At 37.4% G+C, this 14,775-nt stretch overlaps 1 protein-coding gene across 3 annotated transcripts in view; it reads left to right on the forward strand.

Annotated features, from left to right (window-relative positions):
* Window positions 1-14,464, forward strand: part of LOC117411069 (mitogen-activated protein kinase kinase kinase 7) — a 30,867-nt gene extending 16,403 nt beyond the window's left edge. For 2 of the 3 annotated variants that reach the window (XM_059025840.1, XM_059025842.1), the window contains exons 12-17: window positions 2,844-2,924; window positions 6,917-6,984; window positions 8,153-8,252; window positions 10,622-10,683; window positions 11,297-11,412; window positions 12,210-14,464. In XM_059025840.1, coding sequence (XP_058881823.1) covers window positions 2,844-2,924; window positions 6,917-6,984; window positions 8,153-8,252; window positions 10,622-10,683; window positions 11,297-11,412; window positions 12,210-12,390 — 608 coding nt within the window. In that variant the 3' untranslated portion in view covers window positions 12,391-14,464. The remainder of the gene's footprint in view (window positions 1-2,843; window positions 2,925-6,916; window positions 6,985-8,152; window positions 8,253-10,621; window positions 10,684-11,296; window positions 11,413-12,209) is intronic. The other variant, XM_059025841.1, reaches the window with a different exon arrangement.
* Window positions 14,465-14,775: the final 311 nt, after the last annotated feature.

A 14,775-nucleotide genomic window follows, 5' to 3' on the forward strand; every position in this document is an offset into this window, starting at 1 on the left:
TTTTTTTTTTTTTTTTTTTTTTGCAAGTCATTTTACATTTAGACACTTCATTTGCTTGGCTTATTAAATCATGCTTCTGTTTTCAAACAAGTTTGCTAATTTAACTTTCCATGAGCTTTTATGGTACCAGGATAACCTTTAAGTAGCCATTGAAGTATATATTAATTGAGATAAGTGACAAGAACATTTTTGGTTCTCCAAGTTACACCTGAAAGAAAATTAGTTGATTAATTTTGTTTTATTAATATATAATTTTGTAAGCCTATAATATATGTTTATAAAAATGCATTTTAAGACTGTGTTCACAATAAAATAGATGTAGAAAATGATGTAGTAAAAACAAACATTGTGATCAATTATAGCATGAAAAGGTTAATTGACACAAGGTAAACATGCACTGTGTTGGACTGATTGTTTCCTGTTGGCATGCATAGTCTGCATCTACTGGGCTTTGCCATAGCCTGTGCTGTGAGGCAGTAGTTTAAAAACTTTAAAATCTGTCTGTGTCATGTAAGATCCCAGTCCTGTAATCTGACACGTGCAACTTCAGTTGGTTCATTTGAATTATTCTTTGAAAGCTGTACAGTTAATGTGATGCTGAGACTCACTGCTATGCACACTTAGAAACAGTTTTTTGACAGTTTAAACCAAATAGCTAGAACTGTATATTTTTCACAATGATTTAGTCATTTTTAATGGCCTGGATCAAAGGATATATATAATTTTTTTATTTTATTTATTTATTTTTTTATTTTTGGTGTGTTACTAATTCACATTGCCCTTGCATGTACTTGAAAGTGTGTTTTATTAAGTGCACAAACTAATGTGTAATACATTTTACTCAGGGCAGGTTCACACATACGTAGAGGCGAGGTGGGACAAGAATACCACTTTGGATGCAATGCTGGGGGGTATAAAAATGTACAGTATTTACTTACAGTACCAGTAACCATTCTTTTATAGCAGTGTTCCATTCCACTTGGTTACATTTCAGGGATAGCTGCCCACTGTTGCTGGGAACCACACCATGTGTTGACTAACCCAAGCATTTATCCCTTGCCTCAGCTGGATGCAGTCCACGCATATGTGCACCTGGCCTAATAAATGATGGTTTTAATAGGAGCTAATTTTTGGAAATAACACAATCTTTATTAATTCAACCCTTAACTAAATGTATCCTAATGGGAGGACTCCAAATGAATAAGATGAGTGCATAAACACATAGGGCCAAATATTCATACGCCTTGCGTGTGTCGCAAGGGGAGTTGTAGAGATTTTTTTCCGCAAGTCCTTTTTGCAAAGAAAGTTGTGCTTTTGAGTGAGATTCAAAATAGATGCTGCGTTGGGGAAAAAATGGGTTTGCGAGTTGTTCTCTCGCAAGTGCTTTTCCCTCAAATTTGGGGAAGGTGTCATGAATAATCCCTCATGTTTACCACCACAAGCTAAATTCAAAAGTTAATTTGCTCACAAATCATTATGTTGCATGGAAATCACTTAAGACTGGTTACACTCCTCTTAATTATTTCGCCGGAAGTATTTCAGGACAATCTCTGTTTCTAGTTAACGAGTGAACATGGCTTTCAGACAGCTATATTTGCCAATAGAGCAAGAGAAAAAGAGGATATATTGTGTGGCAGAATATACAGACAACGTGTAACATTCCTGGACTTGTCTACTGAAGAAGTCCTTAGTCGATTTATACTTTGATTAAACATAATAACATTTTGGTTTATTTCCAGCTCAAACATTTAATTTATTTGTGGTTTATTTTAAACAATACTAATTACCAGTGCTTAATTTGTAAAAAAAGAGGTGCCGGGGTGCAAGCAATGACAATAATACTGTTCTTAAGAACCGCACATTCAAAATCATTACAAGTTTATTTGAGTATTGTACGTACTTGTGTTAGATTTTATAATCATGTATTCTACATCATATGTGCAAAGCAGTAGTATGTGCAGAAAAATAAATTGAAGGCAAATGCAGGACAAAATACATATGGCTCTATACATAGGCACGTAATGCGTAGGGCAGAGGGGGCAGTGCCACCCCCTCTTTGGGGGTGTTTTGTTATGGTTTGGCATTCAAACAGTTTAAAATGAAATAAAAAGTGGAAAGGCATTCAGATGACTCCAGAAGGCCAAAATTGATCACGCAAGAACTTGCAGAATGAATAAAACTGTGTTGAGAATTGTAAGAAAACGCATTTGAGAGCAAAACATTTCATGCCATTTTTAACTTTCATAGCAGAAAAGGTGCTGGGGCTATGCCTCGTCAAGCCCAAATAATGCGTCTTCATTTTGCAAAAAGTTGCGATCGTTCTATACCTCGAGAGAGAGTTGCGGTTGATTTCCTGTGTTAATTCATGTTAATGTATTAATTTCCGCAGCGCTGCGATAATTGCAGTTTCTCCACAACTCTTTTAGATTTCACTCGCTTGAGATTTTACGCAAAACATTCGCAACGCCAGCAGAGTTGCGAGAAAGATGAGAAAATTCACAAGACCTTTGAATATTTGCCCCATAGTACGTACTTTGAAGCATGAATCATGTTTTTCAGTAAACTAGATGATCATAGTAGAGGAATAGAAATTGTTTTGTATTTGTGATTTTGTTTGAAGACATGCTTACAATATGTGGCCTTGCCTTAACCGCTGTGCTTCCATGTTGACATAATGTTTGTTGCTTCTGCATGTAGATGTTTTGCATGAACTGTAGTCTGGAAAGGAGAAAGGGAAGGGGGAAGGGGGAAGGGCGGGGGGGCTTTGTTTTTGACTGTTAACATGCTTTGGTACTCTGTGTAGTTTTGCATGTGTATGCAGCTGTATATGTGTATTTTTGCAGCACGCCCCAAGCCTAAACGAGGCCACCGTAAAACTGCTTCTTTTGGCACCATTCTGGATGTTCCCGAGATCTTCATATCAGGTACCAGTGCTAATAACTGGCCTCTGCATCTGTCTGGGTTGCTGTCTTGGCTGGATCAGCAGGGTTTGCTTTGTGTGTGTGTATTTGCTTTAGTGCTTCTTGCTCCAGATAACAGTACCAATTCCTTAATGGCTTGCTTCATATTGGTGGTTGGCACTCAGTGTTTGGTGCCTTAACTTGAGTTTAAATTTAATCCCATGTATGGGTAGTCTGAACCACAGTCAGGTTACTTTTCAGAATAAAGGATGTAAACTAATTTAAACTGAATTTACAGCTGTTTCAATCTATAATGGATTTAAACAGAGAAAAGTATTCTCCATTTGAAACTGGAGAATCCTGACATCATGAACCACAAGAAGACTAATTAATTTATAGTCTGTCCAAGGTGAGCACTGTCATCTAGTGACAGGTGTCAGATCTTCACTAAAACCTTGACTTAATCTTGGTGTGGGGGAGGGGGAGGAGACAACCCACCACTTAATTATCAAATGTAAATTTCAGTCGGTTCCTAAACTTTAACCCAAGCAATACCACCGATCCCAAAACCAGATAATTTCTTCATTGAATAAATCACCTGGCCTGCTAACATAGCTGGATTTGTATCTTTCCAGGCTGTTGTGCCACCACTGTATTACTGCTTAATAATTTTGCCTGGATTAAGACAATACCATTTCAAATGTATTTCCTCTGCTGGTGGAGGTTTTTAGTTTATATTAGAGTTGCGTAGGCATAGTAATAAGTACTGCAGGTCATCTGCTTACCAAATTTAATAAGTGATCATGATTTGTCAACCATTGTCTATGCAATTTAAAAGTTGTTGTTGTTGTTATTATTGAACTACATAAGGGTGTAATACATAAAATAAACATCTGGAGTGCTTAGATCTGGATCAAGAAGTACAAGCTTTTTCTTTATACCTGCTTTTCTATTTAAATGCCTGGGTTTTTTTGGGTCTCCATTAATAAACTATCAAACTCACCTTGCTTTGTAGCATGCTGCTACTGGGAGTGGTGCACACTGACAATTCTCACTTGTAGGTTTTCATGTGGAACTTTAAAATCCATCCATTAAAGTCAATGTGTGCTGTGGATTGCATTTTTATTATTGTTATTACGTACATTTATATTTAGGAGATGTTGTATGACAAAATACTGCTGACTTTGCTTTTTGCTTCGTTTTGTTTTATTTTGATTCAATAATTGTCTTTCTAAATCTTAATGCACAGTGCATTGTCAGAATAAGTGGTGTGACGGATTAAAGTACCTATGACATACTGTATTTCATGTTTATGGATCTCGTTTTAACTTCATGCAAAAGTTGATGGTGCAATTTGATGAGACAAAAGTTCAATTCCCAAATCCCTGTAAATAAGGGGACATCCCTCAAAACAAGAATCTGCTTGGATTGCTTCTAGGAATACAAACAAAGGAAAAGCAATGGCACAAACCCTCCCTTTTTTTTGTATTGTTTCTCGAAGCAGTTCTAAAATAAGTGTGCTTTTTCATATTCCAGTTAGTGATGACATGTTTAACCGCCAGCACTTGAACTCAATTATCTGCATTAACTTTGTTTAGCGTTTTCAAAATTATCGGTAAGTTAACTATTGAAATTCAAAGTGCTTCATAGGACAGCAAATGTAGTCCCACAATATTACCAAAAATATTCATCACCTGACTTCAGGATCATTTCAACAGGGGGCTCTCTCCGATTTTATTGGAAACTCTTACATTTTAATTTGCAGCTTCATCTTTGGACCAGCGGTTCAGACGTTTTGGAGGGTTTATATTCTAGGTTTAGAGCAGACATGCTGACGTTTCAAGAGATGCATTTCATTTTGGTGTCATTTTCTAAATAGGCTGCAGATTGAATAACCGGACTGTTTTCATCTGGGTACCCTTCGTTTGACATAACGATTTAATATGGTCACATGCTTTTTCTCTATGATAGACTTGACACTTGAGATATTGGCTTCAAAAACAACTGTATTTTATGATTCTTTAGCTCAAGTTCAATCATGGGTATGGTACAGAAACTAACCAGTTTGTGGGAGTAATATGGAGGTGCATTCATCAAGCCATTTCCAAGAAAATGACACCAAGTGTCTAGCTCAAGTGGATGCAGACATTTGAAAGTCAGTGGGTGTTGCTCAAAACCATGAGTTTCCCAATAAAAATCACCCCAGGAAACGAGTATTGCTCAAATCTGAGGTGTGCTGTGCTCGGGGTGTCCTGAATTGTCACAGAATGATCTAGCTACGATTGGTCCATTGCAGCAATATCAGATGATGTCATGTGCTCTTTAACTCTTTATTTGGTTGTCCGTAGTGATCAAATTTAAATGTTTCTGGAAAAATGTTGGCTTTTGCACTTCTTTACTTTAAATCTCTGTATGAATGTATAGAACAGTCTGGCCCCCTGCGATCATTGTACAATTTTGTGAACAGTATAGGCACCAGAACAGCATGTTTCTATGTACATCAAGTAATTAATATTTAACATAAAAAGACTTGGTCATAAATTCAGAGGTAAAAACCATTAAGTTGACAGATTCTTCTTCCAATGCCTTTAACCTATGAATTCTATTGTACAGCATAAAATACCACTTTAAAATTGTAACCGCAGTGAAGCAAGGGGATATATTGCATGCAGATCTGAAAAATGATTCACTATTCATTTTAAATATCTGTCTAATATACTTCTCCAGGCGTGACTCCCCTTTTATGAGTTATAAATGGAAAAGAATGTTTACTTGTTTTTTTTTTTTTCTCTCTATAATATATTTGAGTTCTTAGCCATGTCCAATATACGTGTAAGGAGCTGTAAAGAGGCAATGCACTAACTGCCCTAATGAGCAAAGATTCTTTACTTTTATTGCTAAGCAGCATTGCAAACCTCTATCCCCCGCCCCCAATTGCAAGCCTGGTTCCTCCACGGGGCCAGATTTAGATATGTGTTTTTCGGCCTGGTTCTATTACAGCCTGACAAATGCTTCTGCCAGTTTAAATTGAGTATAAGCAACTTGTCTTTCTAAGGCAGGCTTGAGGAATGCACCTCATGGCATTGCCACGGCTTGTGTTATCCATGCTCTGTGGATAAAGAGAGGACTTCAGAGCTGCCCGTCTTGCACCTTTCATGAACAACTATAATGCAATTTTCCTGTCGAAATAGAATGGCTGTTACATTAAAGAGAAAAAAAAATGAGATGCCTGCCTTTTTTATTTTTTATTAGACAATTACAAGCAGGTGGACAGTGAAAGAAGATTATAGTATTCTGTTTAATATAGCGATAGCAAGACGTAACTTCTAGGACATTGCTAGGCCTTTTTCCATAGGAGAAGAAATTTATTCCCCTCCAGGGCCAGATGGAATGAATCTTAGTTTCTTCCTTTGTTCTAGTAAAACAACACAGGTTGGTCCTGCTTTTATTAAGTAAACAGAGAATGAATATCAAGGCAGAAGAGAACGAGCCTTGGAGCTGAGGCAGGGGGATGTGTCAGCAGTCTTCCTGTGAAAACCCCAGAGTGTAAGATCCCTTAAATAGTTCTGGCCCCCAAGCAAACAAGCCTGTTCAAACACATGACAGAAAATGGCAGAGGAGAGTGTGGTAGGAGTGGTCAGTGTGCAGGGGATATGCTGCATGTTGACAGACCAGCGTTTTTTGAGTTAAACTGCAGCTGTCCTCTCTCTCTCTCTCTCTCTCTCTCTCTCTCTCTCTCTCTCTCTCTCTCTCTCTCTCTCTCTCTCTCTCTCTCTCTCTCTCTCTCTCTCTCTCTCTCTCTCTCTCTCTCTCTCTCTCTCTCTCTCTCTCTCTCTCTCTCTCTCTCTCTCTCTCTCTCTCTCTCTCTCTCTCTCTCTTGTCTCCTTTTTTTTCTTCTGTGTCTCCCTCCCTATCTCTGAATTTTGGAATTCCGTGCTCCCTCAGAAACAGTTGCACCCTTGTTTTGGCTTACAGCAGCTCTTACTAATTGGTTCTGTGTTCTGTCTTCTGTCCAGCAAGCAGTGAACAGCAGAGACGGAGATCTGTTCAGGACCTTCCAGGAATTGGGAACGAATCCAGTCAGGTAGGTGCATTAAACCTGGGGTCAAGGCCTGTTGTCTCTTAGCTAGTATATATAACAAGGCCCGCATTGCTAAGGACAATTGGTTCTGACTTGGCTTTATGAAATTGTCTTAACATTGATCTTGTATTCTCTATAGAAATATTTTTTTATCTCTTTGTGAAAAGGTAAATAGTGTGTTGTGTTGGTTTGTATTTATTGTCTAAATGTAAATGGCTGTTCAGGTGGCATCTTGGAAAGTGTAGCTCTTTTTACTTTTTGTGTTCTCTCTAACTTTTCTGTGTTGATGAAGGCACATGCAGTCTTTTAGAGTAACAACACTTGTCATATTCAGAAGTTGCCTGAATGCCTTGGAATGTAACATCTGTCAAGTAATATTTAGGAGGAGGAGGAGGGGATGAAAAACCCCAGTGTCTGTCAGTTCTGGATTAAGATATCCTGCTAGAAACTAAAGCGTAAACTCCCAGGACAACCTTGAAATATATAGCATTCTTTATCCCTTCCATCATCCTGTTGGCTTTGGGTGTGCCACTCCTTGACATCCACAGTGCTGTATCGAATTATGTTGTGACCCAGTGGTGGTGTAACTTACCCTGTATTATGAGAACAGTTCAGATTCACTACCCTGGGATTTAAAAAATCATTTTGACTTGAGGCGGGTACTGAAAAGACGGGAACACTGTCTGTGTGCATCATTTGCCTGTGAGTATAATTTACTTTCAACATGGCCTAACCGTGAATTTAACGAATGTGTTGAAATAACACAGGAGCGCTTTCATGAACGGAAACCACAAGCGTTTGAAACCAAATCTAATTCTGACTCGGATCGTTTATCGTGCAGTAAACAATACTGTCTGGAAACAGCTTTCTCATTGCAAGCCATTTCATGCAATCTGTTCTACCACTGGGAACATAGTTGATGTAATATAAAATATTTACAGGTCTCATTTACAAGTTCCAGAAGACTTCAGAATTTGTTTTATTGTAATATTTGTCTTCTGCTTCAATCTTCAACTATTTTTTATAGTAAAAAACAAACACAAATGACTATGTTAGTGCAGTCTTTCATTTTAAATATAATGTTCAGTTTAAACCCAGAATTTACTAACATAATATGCTTAAAGTCTGCATATTCTATTTTTGTATTCTAGTTTTCTTTTCTGTTTTTCAGGGGAGCAGAAACAGCAGCCGCTCATCCAGTCCTAGTGTGAGGATGATCACATCTTCAGAAAAAGCCAGGAACTTCGGCTGGTCACCGGATGAATCTTCAGGTATGATTTTATGGAAAGAAGACTTAAGCACATTTAGTTCCAATTCTGAGTTCTAAATGATGAATTAAGAGAATTGATCGTAGTAGTGAAGCGATTACCTTTCTAAATCCATCATAAGACTAAAACCTGTCTGTTCTTTGCCCACAGTGGGGGTTTTTTGTGCATAACTCTGAGTGTACTGTGCACCTTGTATGTAACACCCAACCTGTACCATATATCACACTCACATATTCTCCAAGTATTTGGGTAAAATTACAGCTTATCACAGTTGTCTATTACTATCCTTGTAGGGCAATTCCCTTGTACTCCTTACCTAGTATTAGTGATGAGCAATTAATCGAAAATACAGTTAATTTCCGATTATTAAATTAAGCACCGAAACCGACTTCGAACGATTAATAAACTGCACAATTTCGATCAATTTATTATACTATAAAACTTCACGTCTTCTTTATGGTCACTCATCATAAAAGTTTCTTCCGCATCCCAGCCACTTTGGATTCCAGCGGTTCACGTCAGGCAGCCACTGAAGCTGCTCTCACTCTGGGATCTGTACAGCAAGAACCTCGAGACCCGCCCTCCTGTAAAGCTCCCATAATGCATACAAAACAGCATCACGAACAAAAACATACCGGGAGCGTAGCGCATCCCAGCCCCTGAAGCTGCTCTCACTCTGGGATCTGTAGAGCAAGAACCTCAAGACCCGCCCTCCTGTAAAGCTCTCATAATGCATACAAAACAGCATCACGAACAAAAACATACCGGGAGCGTAGCGCATCCCAGCCCCTGAAGCTGCTCTCACTCTGGGATCTGTAGAGCAAGAACCTCAAGACCCGCCCTCCTGTAAAGCTCCCATAATGCATACAAAACAGCGTCACGAACAAAAACATACCGGGAGCGTAGCGCATCCCAGCTCCTGAAGCTGCTCTCACTCTGGGATCTGTAGAGCAAGAACCTCAAGACCCGCCCTCCTGTAAAGCTCCCATAATGCATACAAAACAGAGTCACGAACAAAAACATACCGGGAGCTAGCGTATAATAGTAAATACTTTTCAGAGAAAGGTGGTGAATGAGTGTTTAAATACTGTAAGCTCATATATATTATTTTTCTTTACACATTTATCAATCACTTTATAATGACGTTTCGTTCCGCAAGAGAAAAGCAGCCGATATTACATTATAATAAATATAGGGTCAGTCCATGTCAGATCAATCACTCTTGAAACCGAAGGTTCATGGATTTTGATATAAATATGTATTTATAAGTGAGCTACCCAAAGTTATTGTATTGTTTTACTGGGACTTTCACTTGTATGTATCTGTTACTGTTGACTCGGTTTCTCATTTCCTTTCAGTCAGCGAGGCAGGTTAATTACTTTTTTTTTTTTTTTTAATAATAAACAATGTTTCAAATTACTAATTCTTGTATTACGTTTAATTTAATAATTGTTAAATTAAACATAATACAACAAAGAATGGCAGCCTGAAACAAAAGATTATAAAAATAATTGTAATTATTAATTACTAACAATTATTTTTATAATATTTTGTTTCAGGTTGCTATTATTTCTTGTATTATGTTATGTTTAATAAGTTAATAAACGTCCTGTATTATTATTATTATTATTATTATTATTATTATTATTATTATTATTATTATTCTATTCTAGAGAGTTAGGGATTACATCCCAGTGAATTTAGTAATTACGCGCCCGCGTACTTTTTACGCATAAAACGTATCCCCACCCATAGGGGCGTAATATTAAATAATACCGTCGTTAACAAAGGAGGACAGGGAAAAATGTTGGATCACACTGAGGATTAACATTTGTCGCGGCATTTTCTGGCAAAATCGACCAAAGTCCCATGTTGCAAATATATCAGCAAAAGAGAGAGTAAAAGATTTTCGTTGCTTTGCTTTGTACACTGTGAAGGTGGCACCCAATGCGATCCAGAGCGCTCTACCGCCAGAGGAAATTGATAACAACTTTTTATTTAGTTTAATTAGAAATAATTAAAAAAAAAAAAAAAAAAAAAAAAAAAATTAATCAGGAACCTTTTTTGTGACTTTTTGCCCCCAAGAATGATGTAAAAGTGATCACTCTTCACTACCTATTATATACATTTTGTTTATGTGATTGGACCGGTACTGTTCAAATGTGTTTTACTCACATTGAACAACTAACTGTTAGCTGTTTCACTTGATTGTATCTGCAGCCCCATCATAACTTTCATAGTATTTTCATACAATAAAGGTAAACACCTTGGGTTTCAGTGTCTTATACCTGTTTATAAGGCATTGGCAAGGAGATGAAACTAAATGCCTAGCTAAACCCTTTTTTTTTTTTTTTTTAAATATATGCCCACAGATACCAATGGTTCAGATAATTCCATCCCAATGGCGTACCTTACATTGGATCACCAATTGCAGGTACTGGTGTGAATACTTACTAATTAGGTCTTAACATTAGCTTTTGGAAAATGTTGTTTCATTTTGTGGCTTTGTTTTAATTTGAAAGGGGCTGTTTTTGTGTGCATTCAGCAAAACCTCAGTTCAGATTTCAAATTGTTGTCTATATTTGTACCAATCCACAAGGGTACACACAGAGGGTTAAATAGGCTGGTGAGTTTGTAGGTTAGCCTCCAGGGGACTTGAAATCTTGTCAGAGGTAGACCTTGTTTTTGCCTTTTGGCCTTTGCTTAAAGAGGATATTCTTCTAGTTTAAGATTGTTTTGCTTCAGCAACTCTGCTGGATTTCACTGCGTGAATATGTTTTCAAGGACACTGTGAAATTTGAGCATATTAATTTAATTAGGCTTGGATTACTTCTTGTTGCAAATAGAGAAAATGATGCTATATAAAGTGTGGAATGCACATATAAGTCTACTTTGGCAAAGCTGGTGAGACATTTCGACTTTGATTTTAGAATTTATTTTTAAAAGCTTAAGATGATTCTGATTGCTGGTATAAATATATGTGCATTGCAGTCGAGTACATCCTATGCTGCTGTATCAATTAATGACCACATGTGTTTTATTTTCAGCCACTTGCTCCTTGTCCAAACTCCAAAGAATCCATGGCAGTGTTTGAACAGCATTGTAAAATGGCACAGGAATACCTGAAAGTCCAAACAGAAATTGCATTGCTGCTACAAAGAAAGTAAGTTTTTAACAGTGGATCCTGGAGCATTTGTTGCACCACTTCACTGTGAGACATGTTTTTAGTAAGCAGTGGATCTGAGTTGGGTCAAATGGGCAGCAAATGACCCAGTGTAAAAGGGTCTGGTATTCACTTAACAATGGTGTTGATGGAGACGGAAGGTTTTCTTTGAAACAGCGGCAGGCGCACCAGGTTTATTTACAATATTAAGAAATGTCAGGACAGCTGTTGCTAGGGTACCAACAATAATTGTTCCTAGCACGGTATCTCTTCCCAATACAAAACACTTTTTACAAAAGGTTGCTTTTTCAAAGTTCTAATATGGGTTATCCACCTAATATGGAGTCCCGCAGCAGGAACCAAGTTATGCGTTGGGTTGCTTTGACAACCCGATAATGATATCTTATTCTTAGCCATGCCGAAGTACTTTCGATTAAGCAGGATCGCCTCGCTAAACACGGCTTACTAAACCTGAACCCCCCCCCGCTGTGAGAATATCAGAGAAATCAAAAAGCCCCATTCCTCATTCTTAAGCTGCATGGTCTCCCTCGGCTCTGACAGGGAGAGCTCGCAGCTGAATCATGTTAGAGAGCTAGCTCCAGCTTCTCTTTCAACAATAAACTCCTTTTCTCTTTTTTTTTTTTATTTACAACCAAAATGAGGGACAAGGACGCTGGCTCAGTCACACCCACCCACAGCAGTTTGAGTTACTTGTGGAACTGTGATGAACCTGGGAAGTAATCTTCAGCTATTCTGACTGTGTGTAAAAAACGTGTTGTCTCCTTGAATGTTTCCAGGAATGAGCTAATAGCTGAACTGGACCAGGATGAAAAAGATCAGCAGAACACGTCACGCCTGGTACAAGAACACAAAAAACTACTGGATGAAAACAAGAGTCTCTCCACGTATTTCCAGCAGTGCAAGAAACAGCTGGAGCTCATCAGAGCCCAGCAGCCGAAGAGACAGGGCACATCATGATGCCCGGGACCGAGGCCTTCGCTGTCCCAGAGTCATTCAGCAGATAAAAGGACTGCTCTGCTTTTATAAACTATCTTTTACAGGTGACTTGTTTTAAGGTTGATTGGTGTGTTCTGGAAACCTATATCTGCAACAGCTTTTCACTTTTTAGTGAACTATTCAACAAGGGGTTACTGGTTATCAGTGAGCTACTGTGTGTAAGCTTGCTGCATATGCATACAGTAACTGGGCTGGGGGACAAAAGCAAGTGCACCAATGCAGTTGGGTTTCTTTTTTATATTATTATTATTATTAATTTGTTGTACATTTGGAAATGGAGTAGATGTTGACAGAAAAATCATTTCATATTCCCATTCAGTCAAAGTGCAGGTTTGTGTGCAGCCCACCAAATTTGTAGTAACTTCAATATTCATATTTTCTGTCCGCCCCTTGGTATTAATAGAATAGAACAATTAATAAACCATAAATGTATTTCTCGTTTTAAGTCAGTTTGCACAGCTTTCATATTTCTTTCGTAAATGTATGGTTGGAAATTGTTTAACTAGAGTTTTCTGTGCAAAATCGAACAAAATGCATAGATTAAAAAAAAAAAAAAAAATGATATGCACCACCTGCTGCTACTAGTTAATCTGTTTTGTGGGGAAAGAAAGGTTTCTATGCATTTATGAAGAAAGATTGAACAGTGAGTTCTAATGGCAAAGGCTTATTCTTTGCACTGTATGCTCACATGGAATTCTTTCCTTTTAATGTAAGCCAGGTGAAGCAGCAAGAGGTGGTTCTAGAACCCAGTGAAAGTGTTCCCCTTTTGGGGTGGAACATGACACACTGGTAGTGTTTAAAGCGTTAGAACAGTGTTTCCACACTGTAAATCATTAGGGGGCGCTAGAGGGTGACACTTTTTTTTTTTTTTTTGCACAGATTCAATGTGAAGTATGTTGCAGATTTTAGGTTTTCTGAAAATGACAAAGTATCTAAATGCCACTTTCCGGTTTTAAATGAATGAAGTGCAGTTAGTTTGTGCCTCGAGTTTAGCACATGATAGTCTGACTCCTTATTTGGAGCAGTGCAAATCTAAATTCAAAGGAAATGGAAGGTTTTATTAAATCCATGTTTCAGAATTGATTCCAAGCTGTTGAAACTTTTAAATACCAAATGTTTCAACATTAAGTCAAACAGGAAGTTCCTCTGAACGATTGTAGGTCAGCTTAGCAAACTCATAAAAAGAAAACTCAAATTTCATTCAAAATCTTTATACCAGAACTACTTGTACATGTGGGTCATACTTTGAAACGGAAAGTTGTCATTACCATAAATCACCTACTTGAATGTGAATTTGAGAATGTCTTTGAAACATGCTAAAACAATGGGCAGTTTTGTTGTGGGTAGGCATTTTGCCTTTTATGGGTTTTTCAGTAATGTCAGATGCCAAACTCCGTTAATAAAACGTTGCTATGGCTATACTGCCAGCTGTCAGCAGGAGGGTCAATCAGGATACTGCTGCAAAGTAATGATGTATTATTTTAATTCTACCTAGGGCACCCATATTCAGAAAATGCACACACTTGAGAAACTGCAGTCTGATAGTTAGGAGCATGAGGCCTGCCTATTTATTCAAATACTGTAACTGCAAACTAAGCATTTATGAAACTTGTATTCAGTTCAACGTTCACCAATATTTAGGAAGCTTTAATTTTTTTTTTTTTTTTTTTAATCAAAGCATTTCTTTTGTTGTACTGTATATTAACCGGATTCACAGAGGTGGGTCGTTTTTCTAGATTTGTCTGGTTTGCATATGTTTTCAGAACATAAATCATAGATTTGGTTTTATATGTTGTCAGTACATTGTGTAAAATATGGCATAACCGACGTATTTCATGTATAGCTGTACGTTATGTGGTTTGGACTACAAATGCTTTTTTTTTAGGTTTTGATGAGTTCAGATTATAAATCTATTTACTATGTACATAAAATGACAGATTTCTTAAGATATGGGAGTGAAAGTGGTGACGCTGTACAACAAAGGAACCATTATGAAATCAAATAAAAAAAATAAAAAAAAATTCAAAAAAAAAAAGCTGGAAGATAATTTGTTTATTATTTAAATATCATACATGTAAACCAACCTAACAGTAATTGCTGTCATATTAACATTATTGTGAAAAAAATATCCACTGTCAGGAATTATTAAACATCAGTCTGGATGTACAGTATGCATGTTACATGTTTACTTGTATCCTCCTTAGTGCATTAATTTATTTCACATAAATACAAATGTATAAATCACAACTGAAGTTTTTACCTTCTGAAGTTTTTACTGAGACTGAACTGAGAAGTCGATGCTGCTCTGGGAGACAGTCAATTGAAACGCTAATAAATCTTTTAAAT

Source organism: Acipenser ruthenus, chromosome 6 (genome assembly GCF_902713425.1).
Source record: "Acipenser ruthenus chromosome 6, fAciRut3.2 maternal haplotype, whole genome shotgun sequence".
Taxonomy (NCBI): domain Eukaryota; kingdom Metazoa; phylum Chordata; class Actinopteri; order Acipenseriformes; family Acipenseridae; genus Acipenser; species Acipenser ruthenus.